Source organism: Triturus cristatus, chromosome 9 (genome assembly GCF_964204655.1).
Source record: "Triturus cristatus chromosome 9, aTriCri1.1, whole genome shotgun sequence".
Classification (NCBI taxonomy): domain Eukaryota; kingdom Metazoa; phylum Chordata; class Amphibia; order Caudata; family Salamandridae; genus Triturus; species Triturus cristatus.
The window spans coordinates 1,096,872,878-1,096,892,103 of NC_140592.1; the positions used below are offsets into that span (position 1 = coordinate 1,096,872,878).

Consider the following 19,226-nt stretch of genomic DNA (forward strand, 5'->3'; position numbering starts at 1 on the left):
TTCAAATTAAGGTTTATGAGGTGGGCTGTCTTTCCTCACCAGAGATTCATTATGTAAATTCCAGCGATCCCTTTTTGACTGAAAGCATCAACATACCCCCCACAGAATTATGTTGCAGCCCACATCCACCAATAGCAATTTATTTGTGCTGATGTAGACTATTTAGTCATCCTTCATCATGGATGTGCTCAGTGATAAGCTAATGTTCTGCTTAATTTACTTCTGTGGGAAGCAGAAGATAGACTTGGCCCGCCTGCTTCCTCTGTCATTCACATACGCTACTGGATAATGGCGTCACTTTACTTAATAGCTTTCAGATCTCTGAGAATTACATTTTATAGTCCTCTTGGACGTGTGCCTGCACTCTTTAAACACTGCAAGACATCCTTGGATGAGAAAATATGATTTTAGCGAATGCCTCTCCGATTTGGAAGTCCTTTCTGAGATTTTAATGTTTAAAGATGAACTTGTTTTTGATTTCTTTTTTCCACTGTAGTCAGTTGAAATGATGGCAGCCTTCTGAAAATGAGGATCCTTTGGCCTCCATTACCGTTGTTCGTAAAAGAGTAATCATACGTGTTAACCAGGGTAGGGTGGGGGTTGGAGCAGGGGGGCACTTTAGGGAAGGGAACCATAAATTATCGGGTTTAGATGGAGTCTTCATTTTTTTTAAATGAGATTTCGAGCTATGCTGATGGTCTCCTTCACATCAGTCAAGTTGCTTTTGTTTTGGCAAAGGGTGAGACGGTAGATGAAAATAAGCTTGTAAAGGCATTGCTGATGTTGCTAAATGCTATATCTGTGTCTCCATGCCCGTATAGTGTTCAGCCTGCCAGTGCCTACAAAATTTCCTAGGCTTAGCAGCTATTATAGCCTTAAGGCCTTATTTACAATTTTGCGGTAAAAAAACATCATATTTCCCATTCCACCGACTTAGAGTGCATAGAGGCTTTCTACATTTTAAATTGGGTGGACAGAACATCTGCTTTCTTTACTTTAATGAGGCTCTAAGTCTATTACTTTCTTTACTTATGCCTGCTACCCCTCCTGGGGTATAGGCTGTCAACCAGAACTCTCCAACCATCTCTGTTTTGGGCATGATAGAATCAGACCAGGTTGTCTATTAAGTCCATGTCGTCAAGCTACGCCTAAGGTGTCCACTGGATCCCATTTCTTCTCCCTGCTGTGGATGTCTTCATAATATAGTCTAAGGCCAGCAGGAAGAGAAAACAACCCTAGGAGACTCTGGTCCTCACTTGGAAGGCTTCGGTGAATTGTCCTTCGAGTATCTTGCAGGCCATTCCCTCGTAAGAGTTCCTGATGATAATTATGAGTTTATGTAGCACACTGTAGTGGCGGATGAGTTTCCAGTGGGTCTCTGTCCACGCTATTGAATGCCTTCTCATTGTCAAAGTTGACTTAGACGGGGGAATCGAAATTTGCCTAGCGTAGTAACGTTAAGTTTCAATTCTATTAAGGACACGGAGGCAAGGATTATGCTTATCCTTCTTCGCTTTATTAACAACATTTGTTCACAGCAGCCCCAGAAAAACCAACCAACATCTCTTTATCCCAAACAAGGGCAAAACGATCTTTGAGGGATAAACAACAACACAAGTCCATGAAAGACTACAACTCCCATGAGTCAAAGTCCCATCCGATGTTAGTCCTTCCTTAGTGTCCGCCTCTGCGAGAAAGGTCCTTCACATCAGTTGTCCCTCCTCTTTCTTCGCGCGAACGCCTCAGAATCATTGGTCTTGTTTGGAACCATCATTTTCTGAAACAAACAGATACCGTAAGAATCCCTGAAACTGTATAATCTATCACCACAGAAAAATAGAAGCAAACATTAAACCAGCATTATGCATAACATGCCAAAAAACCGTGGTCTAAAAAGTTTTACTTACTGTCATACGGGTGGGTTTGCACCAATTTTGCCAAGGGAGGGATAATCCTCGCATCAGTGTCCTTAATAGAATTGAAACTTACTTACGGAGGCTCTGATTATGCTAGTTCAAAGCTTACTTACCACCAAATGTGCTAAATCCACCACAGGTTTGAAGTAGAACCGTTTAAAAGTGGAATCCAAAGACCAGTCCGCAGCTTGCATCAAATCCTCCAAGCGAGCTTCCAGGAAGAACGCTTTTGAAGCCATTGCTCCCCTAGCGGAATGAGCACCAAACTGTTTTGTGTCTATCTCCACCTCTTGCATGACCCACCGCACCCACCTAGCAATGGTGGGGGACGAGACTGCCTTGTGCGGTTTCCTTAATGCAATAAGAAGATGTCTCTCGCCCAGAGGGCGTAATTCAGAGGTTATGTCCTCATAAGCCTTAAGGCATTTTACGACACATAGTTTGCGTACATCCAAAAAAGCGAAATTGTTCTCGAAGCCGATTTTGTTCGGCGGCCAATCGTAAACGTCACTCCGTCCGGAGAGAACACTCGTGCAGAAATGTCTAGCGCATGCACATCTGAGACCCTACGACAAGAAACCAGACATAGCAGTGTGACCAATTCCTTCAAGGAAAGGTATTTATGAGATTGCCAGGACAAAAACAAATTAAGGACCACATTGACATCCCACAATACCGAATAACGCGGTTCCAGGGGCAAGGACAACCGAATAGCCCTCAGGAGCCGACAAACAAAAGGATGTTAGCCCACGGGGGCACCCTCAACCGGACAATGGGCCGCCGAAATAGCTGAACGCATTGCATTAATGGTTCGATATGCCAGGCCGTCCGTCGCCAATTCTGCCCAAAAATTTAGAATGGGAACGACACCCGCGACCACGGGATCCAAGCCCCGTCGAAGACACCAACGTAGCCACTTCGTCCAGGCGGACCGATAGCGTTTGGAGGTCCTTGCGGCCCAGGCCTTTGATAAGAGGACCTCAGCCGGCTCCGAAAGGCCTGGGAGCGACCAGCGTCGCCTGAAAGCCGCCGTGCCATGAGGTGGAGAGAACCCTGGGCGACCAGGTGATGTTGCTCCCCGTTCGGATTCAGAAGAAGATGAGGAAACGGGGGGAGTGGGATTGGAAAATCCCAAGAAAGTTCCAGAAGAACTGGAAACCACACTTGGTTCCTCCAAAACGGTGTCACCACGACCACCTCTGCCTTCTGACGGCGTACCTGAGCCACCAATCTCACAATCATGGAGAACGGAGGGAACGCATAACTCCGTTCCTCCCCCCACTCAGAAAAGCATCCGTTGCCTGCGCAAGAGGGTCCGGCCTCCAACTGAAAAACCTCGGAAGTTGATGGTCCTGACGGGACGCAAACAGATCCACCGAGAAAGGGCCTCAAAGGCTGACCAACCACTTGAAAATTTGAACGTTCAGCTTCCATTGGCTGGAATCCCGTAAGTGCTGTGAATGCCAGTCCTCCACCTGATTGGCCTGGCCTGGTAGATATTCCGCTGTCAAGGATATATGGTGTTCCAGACAGAAACCCCAAAACTCCTTCGCCAAGTTCGCCAGAGTTGCTCGTCTAATGACCAAGCACCTCCGGTGGAATAATCGCCGCAGTGAGTGCCCCACCCCGACATGCTGGCGTCGGGCTCTATTACAATGTCGTGGCGGCCCCGAAAATGGCTCTGCCATTCCAGGCATCCATGTGGGCGAGCCACCAGGACATTTCCTCTTTGACCTCCTCTGATAGAGGAACCCTCTGGTCGTATGACACGGCCCTCCGGAGATGATGTACCTTCAGGCATTGCAGCGCACGATAGCGCAGGGGTCCCGGAAAGATTGCCTGGATGGACGAGGAGAGAAGGCCCACCACCCAGGCAATCTGACGGAGGGAGGTGTGGGACTTGGATACAGTCTGCCGGAGCAGGTACTGAATCTTGGCCATCTTCCGCTAGGGAAGGCTCAATGACGTGTGAACCGAGTCCACCACAAACCCTAGGAAGACTATATTCTGAGTTGGGTGTGGAATTGACTTGTCCCCGTTGATGATGAATCCCAAGCCCTGTAAGAGGGAAACAGTCTGTTGTAGCTGAGAAACCAATCTTTGAGGGCATTGTGCCATGAGGAGAATGTCGTCCAAATAGATGATTATTCGCACCCCCTGGCTCCGCAGAAACTCCACCGCTGGGTGGAGAACCTTTGTGAAGCACCACGGTGCCGAGGATAGCCCGAACTGAAGGGCGGTAAACTCGTAAACCTGTTGCCTCCACTGGAACTGCAAAAAACGGCGGTGAGGGGGATGGATCGGGACCACTAAACACGCGTCTTTGAGATCCAAGCGCGCCATCCAATCGCCTTGAAGGAGCACATCCCGAAGGAGATGGATCCCTTCCATCTTGAAATAGCGGTACATCAACAAACCATTGAACTCCTTCAAGTTGATGACCGTCCGCCGCCCCCCATCTGTCTTCTCCACTAGGAAGATATTGATCAAGAAACCATGGGGATGCAGAGTCGACCAACAGATCGCCCCTTTGCGGAGTAATTCGGAAACTTCCTCGTCGACAAGACGTGCATCGGCCATTGAAAAACTGATAGGGTGCGGAAGACTTGCCTGACGGGGTGAATCGTAAAACTCTATGTGGAAACCCCGAATGGTTTGCAGGACCCAGGCATCACTTGTGATGGCTCCCCAGGCCTCACGGAAGGCCACTAACCGACTCCCAATACGAACTTGAGAAGGAGAAATTAAACTTACCGCTGGGTGCGGGCACTCCGGTGGTGTTCTTGTAGTCTCCACGACCCCGGAATCTCTGTCCTCTAGTCGGGTAAAAGTTGGTAAAATTGGCGTAATGTTGTACTAACCCCGCCCGGAGCCTTGTCCCCTGCCGGGGTTGTGCTGTCTGCCACGGCCGGTCGCGCGGCCCCTGCCACGACTGGCCCCACCGGAAAAACGGGACTGAAAGACCCGTTTAATATTGGACTGGGCCTTGTCCAGACTAGTGAAGGTGGCCACAAACTTTCCCAATTCCTTCACAAAAGGATCCCCAAAGAGGCCTCCTTCTGCCGCAGCTCCCACCTCGGACGATGCCAAATCGTCCAGCTTGGGGTCCAACTTAATTAAAAATGAATGCCGCCGTTCAGTTGAGAGGGCACAATTGGCGTTACCCAAAAAGATAACCGCCCGCTGGGCCCAGTTTGAAAGAACATCGGGAGAAATGGTGGATCCTGTGATTTTGGCCTCCTCAGCAATATCCAAAATTTTTGTCAATGGCCCTATCGCGTCAAGGAGTTTGTCCTGACAGGAACGCCAGGGAACGGTCTATGCCTTTACGGGGGTCTTTCATATATTTGGCCAAGAAGGTGGCCATCTTGGAGTCCAGTTCCGGCGTATGGGCCACCTTCCCGCCCAAAGTCGGGTAGGACACTCCTTCCTCAGACATCCCCTAGCCTCGTTCTCTAAGGGCTTCCGGAGGCGACCCGCCACAATCTTTGCCACCTTGCCTCCAGTGCCTAGGCCACTAACCGCGGATTAATAATCTCATCCGGGTCCAGCATGCCCGAGGAATCCTGTGGTAACTCGGCGGCAGAGATGGCCGGGCACCAAGACCGTGAGGATCCATCCTCATCATCCGTATCCGCCGGCGAACCTATATCCGGCGACGGGGAGTCTGGTACAACAGATCCCGCAGGAGTCTGGACCGGGGATGGCGCTGGGGGCGACAATCAATTAATCAAAACAAATTTATAAAGCACATGGCTGCACTAGCTAGTGCGTCCCAGCGCTGCGACAAGGACAAGAACCCGGTTTAGACAGCGAGGAAAAAAACAGCAGAGAGAGAGGTCAGACAGAGTGGTCAGATGGGAAGAGCCACGTTTTGAGCTTTTTCCGAAAAACAATCTCCGACGATTCCAACCGGAGCTGTGTAGGAAGAATATTCCAGTGGGTGGCTGCTAAAAAGCTAAAAGAGCGTCCGCCCATCCTGGCTCTCCTAATCCTTGGGATGCTGACCAGACCAGTCCCACTGGATCTTAGGTCCCGTGTAGGAGCATACGGAGTAAGGAGGTCATGCAGATAAGAAGGTCCCTTCTTCTGTATAATATGATGGCTAATACACATGGCTTTGAACAAAACCCGCTCCCTCACCGGGAGCCAATGCTGGGAGGCCAGGGCCATGCTAGAGGACGCTCTTCTTGGGAGCATTAGTGCGAGGCGTGCAGCCGCATTCTGGATGCGCTGGAGTCTCTGAACACATTTAATATTAGCACCCGAGTACAGAACATTACTGTAATCAACACAGGACGTCACAAGGGCATGAACCATCGTTTTTCTGGCTGACACGGGGAGTATATCCAATTTCTGCCGAAGGGTGCGCAGGACCCCAACACAATTTCCTGTCACTCGCCTGGTGTGAGTCTCAAAGGACAATGTAGTGTCCAACCACATCCCCAGGTTCTTTACCTGATCCTTGGTAGATGGGGTCGGGCCCAAGGTTTGGGGCCACCAGGTAGAGGACCAGATCGAGGGGGCCCTACCCACCACTAAAACCTCTGTTTTGTTGCCATTCAATTTGAGGCAATTTAAGGCCATCCAGGACGCCAATTCCTGAAGACACATTGAGAAATTCAGTGCTGCCTCATCTGATTCTTGAATAAGAGTCACCACAAGCTGAGTGTCGTCAGCATATGACACCATACAGACACCAAACTTCCCCACAATCTCAGCCAAAGGGTCAATGTAGAGATTGAAGAGAGTTGGGCTCAGTATGGAGCCCTGAGGCACCCCTTGGTCCAACTTGACGCTTTTAGATAGGAAAGGTTTCAGTGCCACCTGAAAACTGCGATCACATAGAAAGGAACAGAACCACTCCAACGCCCTGCCCCCCACACCATCTTCTCTCAGACGTTGTAGCAGTGTGTGATGGGCAACAGTGTCAAAAGCGGCACTGAGATCTAAAAGGACTAGAGCAGCTGTCTGTCCTGCATCTACCTGCCTACGGATCGATTCAGTAGATAAAAGCAGAGCCGATTCGGAAGAATAAGTGGCACGGAAGCCAGATTGTGTAGGGTGGAGAAGGTCATGATAATTAATGTGCGCAGTCAGTTGGATGTTAGCCACCTTCTCTGCTACTTTCGCGAAGTAGGGCAAGAGAGAGATGGGACGAAGATTATCCAATTGACTCATGCAGATGTTAGGTTTCTTTTTTAGAGGTATGACAGTGGCTGTTTTCCAACTTTTAGGGACAACTCCTGATGAGAAAGAGAGCTCAAGAAGATGTCTAATGTAGGGCTCTATAACCTCTAAACTCTCACTAAGAACCTTAGGGGAGGCCGGATCACTTGGTGAGCCGGACTTAATACCATGGATTATTTTGTTAAGTATGTCCCTACTGGGGACTCCAAGGTCACAGAGGCAATCTGCCTCTGGAACCCAGCGGAGCCCGTTACTGTTTATACCACCCTGTTGAGCAGAATCGGGGAAAGCAGCATAAATCTTTCCCACCTTCTCCGCAAACAATCCACTATCCTATCACAGGAATCAGCAGAACTTACATCAGGAGCTGTTACTCTTGCCAATGAAGTGATCTCTTTGAAAATAGTGGAGAGTTCTTTCGAGGAGTTCTCAGCTGTCTCAATCCTCATACTATAATAGGTGGCCCGCGCTTTTCTAATCAAGGCATGGTATTTTTGTGAGCTAAGTGTATAATCAGTTTTAGCAGATCCATCATAGTTTCTCCTCCAGGCTCTCTCAAGGCGCTTACAAGCTGATTTAGCAGTTCTAAGTTCATTGCTAAACCAGGGAGTGGTTTTACGCTGTCTACCTGGTGCTTTCAGTGACCAAGGAGCCGTGCTATCCAGTGCCATCAGGATGCGTTTATCAAGTGCCTCACAATCAGACTCGATATCAGTACCCCCAGGCGGCCCGCCCCTTAGTAGGGCCGTATTGAAGCCGAGTGTAGAGAACTTAGCCCAATTCCTCACCAATTTGGGGGTACCCTTTTTATACAACGCAGCGGACTGTGGCAACATGATCCCAAAAGGGACCAAAAAGTGGTCAGACCATGTAACTGGGATAGGGTCTTGAATTTGCAAAGCATCCCAGTTGGCAAAGATCGGATCCAATAAGTGGCCAAGTTGGTGAGAGGGAAGATTGGATCTGAGTGTCAAATGGAGGTCAGCCAATGTGTGACAGACCTCCTGCGTACCTTTGTTAGATGGATCATCAAAATGCACATTCAAATCCCCCACCAATAGCAACTTGGCATATCGTAGAGCAGGCTGCATTATTTGCTCTATCAGGCTGGGCGCAAAGCGTGTGTAAGGCCCCAGAGGGCGATATATCCGGAAGCCCTTAATACAACAATTTAAGGGTACCGTGATGGAAAAGTGCCCAGCTTCACACTCCTCAATCTCTGTGCGTTCCAGGGTGCATTGGATAGTTAGCCTGTAAATAATGGCGATTCCTCCACCTCTATTGGGCATGCGATCAATTCTAGTAATACCATAGTCCTGAGGGAGGGCTTCCAGAATATCAGGAGCCGAGCCCTCATTTAACCAGGTCTCCGTAAGGAATAATACGTCTGGCTGGGCGTCTCTCAAATAATCACTAATTTCATGTTTATGTTTCCGTAGGGACCTACAATTTATCAAAGAGCAGTTCTGGACTTGGTTGTTATCTCTGGTTCTGAAGCTAGTCGCAGACATAAAGGGGCAATAGCTGCACTTATGCCATTTGTTCCCTGCCGGGATGCTATGTTTACACTGCTCCAAGATAGGGGGGCGTAAGGCCATAAGTTGCTCAGAGGTATACCTACAGGTGGCTCTCAGTCGGGCAGGGGTTCTGGCCCCGGCTGGTGGCGGATGGGCGCAGACGGGCTTGCCTTTGGCGTGCCTTCGCCACGACAAGGGCGTCTTCGCGAGAAACGCGTGTTTGAGTCGGTCGAAAGTGTCCTTGTCCACCCCCCGCGGCTACCCAGAGCCTTCTTCCTTGCGACCCTTTTTCGGCAGTGGCGGCCCCTCCTCCTGGGAAGGGGTAGGGACCGGTCCCTGGGGGCTTGCGTGGGAGAATGCTAACTTGGCGCACTCCGCAATAATGCGGTTAGAGAGGCGCTCCTCCATAGGCCCCACGACATCATTCACACACCTAAAAAATAGATTCATCCACAGCCTCAAAAAACTGATCATCCAGAGGAAGGTATTGAACCTGTTCCGCTTCAAAGAATTCTGTGTGGCTCATTGTCACCTTGCGAGAACTAACTCAACACACACAAACAGTGCAAAGCGCCAACCCAGTCCTGGCCGATGGCTCCTTTTAACTCACCACACGGTCCAGCAAAGAAAATGTCAGTCCCTGTTGGCTGGCTGTATGTCTGGTAGAGACTGGCATGGGTTGTTTCAGCAGTTCTTCAAAGTGCTCCACTCATCTTCGTTGTCGGTATTCGTTACCCATGATTATCTTCTCAGCTTTGTCTTAAACAGGTCTTTCTGGCTTGCTGTACCTGCCGGAGAATTCCTTCAAGTTTCCATGTCTTCCTGCTTCCTGGGCTTCTTTGGCAACACCATCAGTGAATCTTTGCTTGTCTACTCTTAAACTTCTGTTTGCTTCCTTGTTTATTTCGGTGCACTGCTTTGTGCTTTTGCTTTTTCTGCTCTTGTTTGGCTGGTGTTGACTGCAGCTTTGTTTTTCTTTCTCTCTTGGATTTTGCGCAAAGTCCCTGTGAGGATTCTTTCTTTATGCTGCTGTTTATTGGGACCCTATAACTCCTGGCAAGTTGATGTAACTGTTTGATCTTCTCCTACTGTCCCACCTCTTGCTCTCTGTCGTTCTCTAGTTCTTGCAGGACTTGAAACTTGTTGCTAAGGGTGACTGAGTATTCACTCCATCTCGGTGCATCTTTGCTGAGGGTGGAGTTATATCACTGGTGTAGGTTTGTTGATTCCTTCAGCTTTAGCGTGGCAACCACAAGCTGATGGTCTGACACCATGTCCGCTCCTTTCATCGCTCTCGCATCCTGCAGGGATTTCCAGAACTACTTGGCAATGCAGACATGGTCGATTTGATTCTCTGCTGAATGGTCTGTTGACACCCATGTTACCTTGTGTATTCTTTTGTGTGGGAATACACTGCACCTATCATCAAGACCGTTTTGGGTGCAGACATCTGCTAGCCTTTCACCATTCTTGTTCATGTCTCCAAGGCAAGGGTTGCCCATGACTTCTCCATACCCGGTGTTGTCGCTTCCACTCTTGGCATTGAGGTCTCCCTCTAGTATGGTGAGGTTTCACTCAAGGCATTTCTCCAGGATGGACTGGAGTCTGTTGTAAAACTGTTCTTTTCTCTCTTCGCTGTCATTTGTAGGTGCATAGCACTGGATAACTTTCATGGTGATCCTCTGTTTGTTTGTGTGGAAGGTCGCCGTGATGATTCTGGGACCGTTGACTTCTCATCCAATCATAGCTCTGTTGGCTGCTGGTGATGGCATCAGTGCTACTCCCTCAGTGTGTGTGGGGTGTTCTCTTTCTCATGTCTAGAATACATTAGAATTCCTCCTGGAGCCAGTCTTTTCTGTCCGGACTGTGTCCATCTGGTCTTGCTGATGCCAAGCTGGTCAAGGTTGTAGTTTTTCATCTCCGCTGCCACTTGGTCGAAAGCAGGTGGATCTGCTTTGTGGCTCCCAGGGATCTATGGCTTTCACCACAAAGCGTCCTGGATCTCTGTGAAGAAGATTCCTCTCTGTTCAAGGCCGTAATGTCCTTTGGTGGATGTTTCTGTAGCTAGAATTTTTACGTGGTGGGGTAGCTAGCCCCACGGATAAACCTCCTCCTTTCGCAGACTAGTTTGGGACTTGCCATGGCAGAAGTAAGTCGAAGTCTATGTGGTGCCCTTTTCATTTATTTAATTGACTTGTAAGGTGACATGTGCCTAAGGACACCAACAGCATGTTTATTAAACTTCTACTTAGGGCAGAAGCTCACAGTTTGGTATTCATGCTTGGAGGCTGACTTACGATTTATTTTCATCTCTAAATAAGAAAGGCTTCCGAGTGAAACTTATACGTGACCCATCTCCACTTCAGGCGACAAGATGGCTGCCTTATAATAGGGGTCAAACGTCCCCTTCACTACTATTGGTGGCCTACATGCCATTATCTCTGTATTAAAGATTATCACAAAATCTATGGTTTCTAGCATTTTCTTTTACTACAGATTTAGAGGTTCTTCTACAGAGGACGTTTGTGCACGCTCCTCTAGGGCTAAAGCGGCATGAGCACTATTTGGAAAAAATGTGCCACTCCAAAACATTTGTAGGCCTGATATGCAGATTATTTTGCTCTTCTGCGTAGAATGCCTTCCTTGTGTCACACAGCGTCCAGAGAAAAATGGAAGCTTGAAGACTGGCTTTTGGTGACGTTCCATATTTCCCTCTAGTTTTCTTGCTTGGGGCGCCCGTTTCTGGAGAGTGCAAGGTGTGTGGTCTCTCTCATATTTTTAAACCAAGATTCCAGTTATTTCTCTTGGTTTCCTTCCTATTGGTCTTTGACTGTGATGTTTATTGAGACAGTTCTAAACGTCATCGTGCGGATGTGTGGGAGCAGGTGCTTGCAAGTTATTGTTTCGGTGACTGACTCACCCTTCACGTCGTAGGAGCAGGTTTGGCAGATGATAATAGGGTCAACTTAAAAGGAGTGCAAGAACTGTTTCATACGTAAATGTATATTTTACCATGTTCGACTGGCAATTTGGTGATATCTACTTGAGTCTTTAAACTTAGTTTATTGTTTGTGTACTATTGCATTAAGCCAAAATAAAATGTGAAGTGGTGTTTTCAGTTTCATAATCCTTTTATTTAGGGCACAGCTGACACGATTCGTTGATAGCGTGGAGGATCCTGAAGAGTAAGTGCATGTTTTATTTACATTGTGAATCTTCGATTGTCTTGGCACGTTGCCCTTTTGCTTTGATAGATTAAACCAGCCATAGCAAACATATCTGGATCATATATTGAACATTTAATTTTATTAGATGCATTCTAAATGTGTTAATCATTCAGTTGTTTATCATTTACATTTCAAATTGTTTTCTTTGTTTCCTGTGGTAAGAAAGATTGTCTTCTTGCCCACAGTCATTAAGCTTCATTATGGCAATTACCTTTTTTGTGAAAAACCAACATTGTTGCATTTGAAACTAGCCATTATTCAGAATGCAAAAGGTAGTGAAGCAACTACTTGGGCCTCCCCCTTTTATGAGCTTCCTGCAGTGGTAAACCAGCACCGGAAATTAACATTAGCTTGAGATGCTATGTCATGTCAGTATCCACAGTTGCTGCACTATCCCCCAGTTTCAAACCTGGCTATGGTGATTAACAATGAGAAGCAGTATTTGGCAAGTGATTCCAGCGTGTTTTTCCTCTTTCTAGTGTCCCCTACCCCCATGCATATTTGTAAGGATTTTTGTCTGTATTTTCCTGCCTAAAGTGCCATGTTCCCGCCTTCTCACTATACCAGTTTGACTGTTAGCACATGTTCGCGACTGAATCACTATTATTGCAATCAGTGTTTAGTTTGTAGAATAATTAAGTATCGGTGTCCAAAGCCTTCTCAGAAGCCTGCAACCGGCACCAGAACACCTAATACCAAAGCTGGTATTATGGAATCCACCTTATGCCTCTTTAATCGACTACCAGACTTTACTCGTATATCACTGCTTTTACCTTTGTGAAGTTTTACGTTTCTATTTCTTCCAATTTCCCCATTTTGCATATTTCCCTCTCTTGCTCTCAGGAAATGTCTGCTTAGGAAAAATAGGTGTTGGTTTACAAAAATGAGTGCTGGCGTCCCCTCAAACAATCACAGACTCGCATTAAGTACTGACTTTAATTCCTGTAAGGGGGCTTGATTGGTGCTACAGATACAAACACATTTCTTAAGGGAATTGCACAGCCTCCATGTTGACCATAGAGTTCACTCAAGTTACTTTCATTGCATATAACCTGCAACGAGGTTAGGTCATCGTTTATCTGTCTGTATTGGTACTCTTTTCAGTCCAAGTCAGCAATAAAAATATTTTTTAAGAGTCTTATCAACGTGTAATGCAAAAGTTAAAGGGGCCAGCATTTTGCGACCTGACACCTGTCTGTTCTATCCTTAGCTACAATCATTCTTCTTGCTTGTCGTTATCCTTTGCCACAAGGAATCTGCTTGCTCTGTGCTGTTCGTTGCTACATTCATGCTGCATGCTCGGTGCTACCCTATGCTACATCAAAGTGCTTTCTCTGTGCTATCCTTTGCGACAATCCTACTGCTTCCTCAGTGCTAATCTTTGCTAAAATCATACTGCTTGCTCAATGCTATCTTTTGATATGATCATACTGCTTCCTCGGTGCTATCCTTTGCTACATTTATTGTGCTTGCTCGGTACTGTCCTTTGCTACATTTATTGTGTTTGCTCGGCGCTGCTTGCTTGGTGACCATCTGACCATACTATTTTTATTTGAGAGCAGTTAAAAGTTTTATATTGCACATATGAATATGTTTGAGTTTATTGAGTAAACATACATTTGTTTTTTTGTCAAAATGTAGACCACCATTCTATTTTACTCATGGAAATATATATAACAACCACTTTTTACTCCTGCCATTCAATTCCTCTGAACCAGTTACGCATGGTTTTAAAATTAAAAGTTAAAACAGTACTTTTCACAATTGGTTTGCCAAAGGAACATTTCTAGTCATATTCTGTTTATACATTCTTCAGAGAAATGTTGGATGGTAGATTGGAATGAATTAAGTAGCCAGAATACATTTTGCATCCTCAGAGGAGAAGATATTTTCAGAGCACAAAAATGCCGCCTGTGCATTCCTCGTGGGCTAATTAGCCCTCCTAGTTCCTTGAAGGTCCTACCCAAAAGCCATGCAGGCAACTCATGACATCCTTGGTCTCAGTAAAAATGTACTGCCCCTCAACGTTCAGCTGTGGGACACCCCAGAGGCCTTTGTAGGGAATGGATCTACAGCCTCAGAATGCAGACCCACTTCTACCACAAACACCTTCATCTCTGAGTGCACCTTGAACACCGTTCTTCGGCTGAAAATCTGTACTCTTAGACGGACTGCTTGCCTGTCGCACAGATCAAACTCTTACATGCAGCACACTCTGCCCACGACCTGCAGATTCTACCTGGTGTATGTCTTTTATCGCTGGAACACCAAAGGCAGCATCTCCTTGTTACAAGTTATGCAAATTTCATGGTCCTCTCCTGAATGAGTAGGTAACCCCTGGTGTCAACACTGTAGATTGCTTCTGCCTCTTCACGAGTGTCCCTAAACCCTAACTTCAGGACTATGCCGCCTAAGCACTTGGTGGTTAAACAACATGTTTGCACTCTCAAGTTTACCTTTAATTGTCAATTCCCTGTCTGAGATGCAGTCTACAGGCAGGTTCTGGCAGGCATCTGCCTTGCTATCGGCAAGCAACACTACCATTTCATGGAGATTGTAGCATTTTGGTGATCGCTTTCAATGCCATGGACACTCCTTACCACATTGACCTGACTCCTAAAAGCTACATAGGAGAAAAACAGTTCCACTAAGGAGGTCTAGCTGGTACAGGTATCCTTCTGTAGTCTCAGAGATCCCATTAACTAAGGTCTCCCAAAAGTTATTTAAGAACACACACATAATACAAGTTTAACTTCTGGGATAGAATTCCTACTAAAGAATAATGGGGCCTACTGTTCCTCCGCTCCCCAGAAGTTCCCTATATTATGGCCTGGCTGTAAGCAGTGGAATTGCAGGCCCTTTACCTGTCAGCTGTGAAGGGACTACTTCCCCACTTTAGGGAAGAACACAAATGGGGAAACGGTGTTCATTCTATCCTGAAGAGGTATAGGTTGCTCTTCCCGTGCTCTAACTTTGGGGTCCTTGGGGGACATCTTCATTTTTCTCACCTCCACCTTGGTTTGACTGTGAGGGCCTGATCCTACTTTTCGTTGAGGCCCCACGTGCCTATGGTGACTGTGGTCACTCAAGTGCTGTTTCACGAAGCATCCTTTCTCCAAACCGTCTAAGCTAAGTAAGCTTACAGTCCACTAGATACTGCCACTAATGTACAAAACCGCTACTATAAATGTGCTCCTTTGTAGTCAAATTATGCAGTCCATTATAAGGTGTTGCATTACTGCCTTTCACCCAGCCATTTAGTAATTTTAAAGAGGTCTTCCCATAATTAATAAGCCTCTTTTGCACTGTTCGTGAACTCTATAATGGACTTCTCAGACCAAACATCATCAACTTCTCCTTTATGTATATGTGCAGCTGTAGGAGAGTAGGATCTGCTTCACATGGGTCCCCCACTTTTTGCTGGTGTTGCACTGTTTTTCGACCTTAGTCTGGCTGTGGACCTGCTAATCAGGACCCCAGCCTAGCTGCTTCCTCTCTAAAATGATTTCCATGTACATTAGGTACATCTCTAATTGGATTCTGGAGTGCCTTATCAGACCCTAGTATATGGTATACTATGTAACCAGGGCATAGGTACCTCAGAGGCCTACCAGGGGCTGAAGCATGTATTATGCCACCCCTGTGAAGCACTCCAAAATGACACCACATGTCTGCTGCTGCAGCCTAGGTAAGGTGGTGCATGCACCCCTTACTGTGGTATAGGCTACCTATATCACTACCATTGCACACACATATAAAACCTATAAGCCACTCCTATGGCAGGCCTTAACAATCCTGAAGGCAGAGTGCTTGGTTTTTATGTTACAGGGTGCCCCTGCATGAGCAGAGCCCCTCTGCAGAGTTCGGAGTACCTCCTCTGATGCTGTTTGTGGTGTAGCCTGACCATATACTCTTAAGTGCATTATAACCTTGCGGTAAATGCTAACTTTGGACTGGCTGCACAGAAACATGTCGTGTTTTTATGTCAAACACTTTGGAATACTACCCCACCCTCCCCCCGCCAGTTCTGGCGGTGGGGGATAGCATTCCACCCTGCTAGAGGGAGAGACATGTACACACTGGTCTAACCGGTAAAGACTTTCTAGAGCCCTGGCATCACAAAATGGATGCCACTGCCACAGACACGGGTCTGGCCTCCAGCTGCTGACCGAAACTCCGGCAGGGGAGGCCTGGACAATAGGTTTCCTGTCCCAGGGAGGTGTAACCACCTCCCCAGACAGGCAACTGTGTATTGAGGCTGGGCGGGAGCACCCTCTCGTGCTTTGAAGTACTGCACTGGGGGCACACTTGGTGACCCTGTGCATAGTCCTGTTCAAACCGGTTGCAGGGGCTACCTGCCCCTGCTCTCGCGCGAAACTGGACAAAGGAAATGGGTGTAACCACCCCTCTTTCCAAACCCTCCCAGAGTATGTCCAACCCCCTATCCTAGTACAAGTATAGGAACCCAGTCCTTGAGACTTTGGATTACCCTGGACTAAACTCTGCAACATATATCCTGCACCTTCGACTTTCTATTTCAACTAGAAGACTGAAGAAATCTCCATTGGGGTCAAGGAGTGACTCCCCTGCTTGGCAGGCACCAAAGAAGCAACTGTCCAGTCTGCAACTCTGAAGCTCCCGCCGGACGCCGAAGTCTTTGCATCATCAGAGGTGGATTTCCAGACTTCCCCGAGGCTACCCTGAGTCCACAGCAAAGCTGAGGCCCGTGGCTATTGTGAGTGACGTGGAATTGTGACTCCTGGGCACCGTGAACTTTTGCCGGTACATCATCTTCCTGGTCTTCCTCGAAGTTGTGCTTTGGGCTCCGAATAGCCCCAGCCTTGAGCACCGACTGCACGAAGATCTCTGGCCTCCACTCCACGAGTGACCCGTGGGCCAGTTTCCAGTGCGACTGCTTGAGGCTCCTTCGCGATTGCTAGCCCGGTGGCTAGTGGGTCCCCACGAGGGCAACTCCTTTTCTGCTTGGGCTTTCCTGGTTGCTCCAGACGTGCCCGGACTTACCCTTGCTGGGTGAGTCCCCCAGACCTTGCTGGTCTGCACCGATGTCTTTCTTCTATTTCCACTTGACTTGCCGTTGCCAAGGCTTGTTGGGTCCATTCTGGTCGACGACACCGCAGCACTCGACAGACTCCGTGTGACAGCTCAAATCCAGCCCCTGGTCGTCATCGAAGCATCCTGGACCTCGTGGCTGAAGAGTCAAGACACCCGTCAACTCACCTGAAGCACCTGACATCTGTGGGCATTGGACTATCGTGTCACTGGTAAGTGACCCAGACTCTGTCCCCTCTGCTTTCAGGTTCCTTCCATCCTCGATCCAGGCTTGGATCTCTTCGGACACTTCTCTTCACGGCAGCAGCACTTGTTTGCCAGCTTCCATTGAAAAAGACGCCGCGACCCGACACCAAAAGACATTTATGCAACCGGCTTCCCTGGGTGAGGTAGCACGAGTACTCCGGTGCTCCCGTGGCTGTTGGCCCTAGACACCTCTAAGTCCAAAAGGGTTTGCTTGTTGTCGTCCTCTAAGTGTCCTTAACTTGTAATTTTCCAACCGCGACTTTCCCCATAGAAGTCAACGGCGATTCGCGCCTGTGTTCTAACACTGCACGCGTCCCCCGTGGGTCCCCTACGTCCCTACCTTGGGTGGTTCCTTGGGGCCTAAGCACTTCTAAAGGCTCTAGGCCTTGTGTCTAGTTCAGTCGTGGTTCTTATACCACTTTATTGGTATATGGTTTGGTACGCCCCTAGGGCCCAAACGTGTATTTGTGCTTTTACTGTTGAATACTGACTTGTGACTTAAGTACTTCGAACTCCAGCCTCATAAAGAGACTAGAGGGGTGTGTTTTATCTTAAATACATATATTTTGAATATATACCTGGTGTGGTTGTCCTTTCATTTGGTCATTCAAGAGATTATAGACTGGTAAAACAAGCTGCTTTACATTCCTTCAAGACTTAGCCTGAAGGCTGCTCTCCATAGCTACCACTAGGATAGCTTTCAGTAAAGGTTGTCTTTAACCTATCACCATGAGGGGTTGTTTGTACTGGTACAAGGTGCCCACTTTAACTAGTGGACAGCATATACCAGGTCAACTTCTCACAGCAGCTCTGCATGATGTCAGACTGTGAATGACACCCCTCCCTTGTGGGCCTTCTCCTCAGAGGCATCACCCCCACCCAGTGCTGCTCTTCTACTGGGTGCTGCACCAAACATATTAACTCGAAAGCAAGTGACAGTTTTTCTATCCCATCACCAATCACATAGCTGAGAAGAACCTCTTTTGGTAAGTTGACTTTTAACTAGTACCCAACCCACCTTTGAAAATTACCCACCCCTGTGCTGCTCTTCCATCTACCAGAAATTTCTCTACCACTATGAGCGCTTGTTGCGGGGAACTGCCATACATTAAGTTCCATCTTTCTCATGATGTTCTTGGGAGCCAGCTAAGCCATTTGAGTTTGTATGGCCAGTGCTGCCTTTTTTCCCTTCTGACGCCCAATCAGCCAACTTCAAGGTGCATTTATTTTGCTGTTTTTTTTCTGCTCTATGGCTCCATTTTCATGACTTCCATCTTTACCGCTAATACACTGGGAGACATGCCATGGCTGGTAATGCTATTTTGTGTAGGCCTTCTTCCATAAAGTGCTATTGCTGGAGTTCTTCTTTCTCTACTGGAGTGTTCTGCGCCTGCCTTACTTCCTTTGAGGTCTTTCTCCAGTTCATGCTTTCTTGGTCACCTGGCCAGTTAACTCCCACTTTCATAGATGATGTGTATGGCCTTTTCTGTCAATCACCGCACTCCGACAAAAAATGTAAGACAAATTAAAATTACAAAAACAAGTAATTTAACAGAAAATGGCAGTTCGCCATTTTACTAAAATGTGTATATATATATATGACACTCAGACACATACATCACCAAAAAGAAGAGGAAAACCCAAGCCATACACATGTTCCTAGAGGACACATTACATATGAACAAGGCAGTGATTTTCAAGGTCAAGCAGTTACCAAGGGCTTCCTATAACCTTGCATTCTACTTAGGCTCCCTGCTCACCCGCTCGTATCCCAGCAGCATAATAGTGTTGTATCTTTCCCTTCCTTTCTCTGTTGAGGAGCAAATCTCGCCCTCAAGGTGCCTCCAGTGTGAAATGCTCCTCTGTTGTTTTCTCAGTCTATTCTTTCTTTTTCTCTTACCATGTCAGTCCCTACTACTTTTTCATGTCTCAGACAACACTTTTTCATGGTGGTCTAGCATCTGGGGGTCTACTGATTCCTGCTCCATCCTAGCCAGGTCCGCCAAGTCATCTGCCAGTCTCTTCTCTCTCCTTGCCTTCATAACACCTTTCTACGCAAG

At 47.4% G+C, this 19,226-nt stretch overlaps 1 protein-coding gene across 2 annotated transcripts in view; it reads left to right on the forward strand.

The window, feature by feature from the left end:
* Positions 1-19,226, forward strand: part of MAP4K5 (mitogen-activated protein kinase kinase kinase kinase 5) — a 525,125-nt gene that overhangs the window by 269,122 nt on the left and 236,777 nt on the right. The window contains exon 16 of one of the 2 annotated variants that reach the window (XM_085626992.1): positions 11,764-11,808. The exons of the other annotated variant lie outside the window; for it this stretch is intronic. Coding sequence (XP_085483118.1) covers positions 11,764-11,808 — 45 coding nt within the window. The remainder of the gene's footprint in view (positions 1-11,763; positions 11,809-19,226) is intronic. 2 annotated transcript variants of the gene reach the window in all.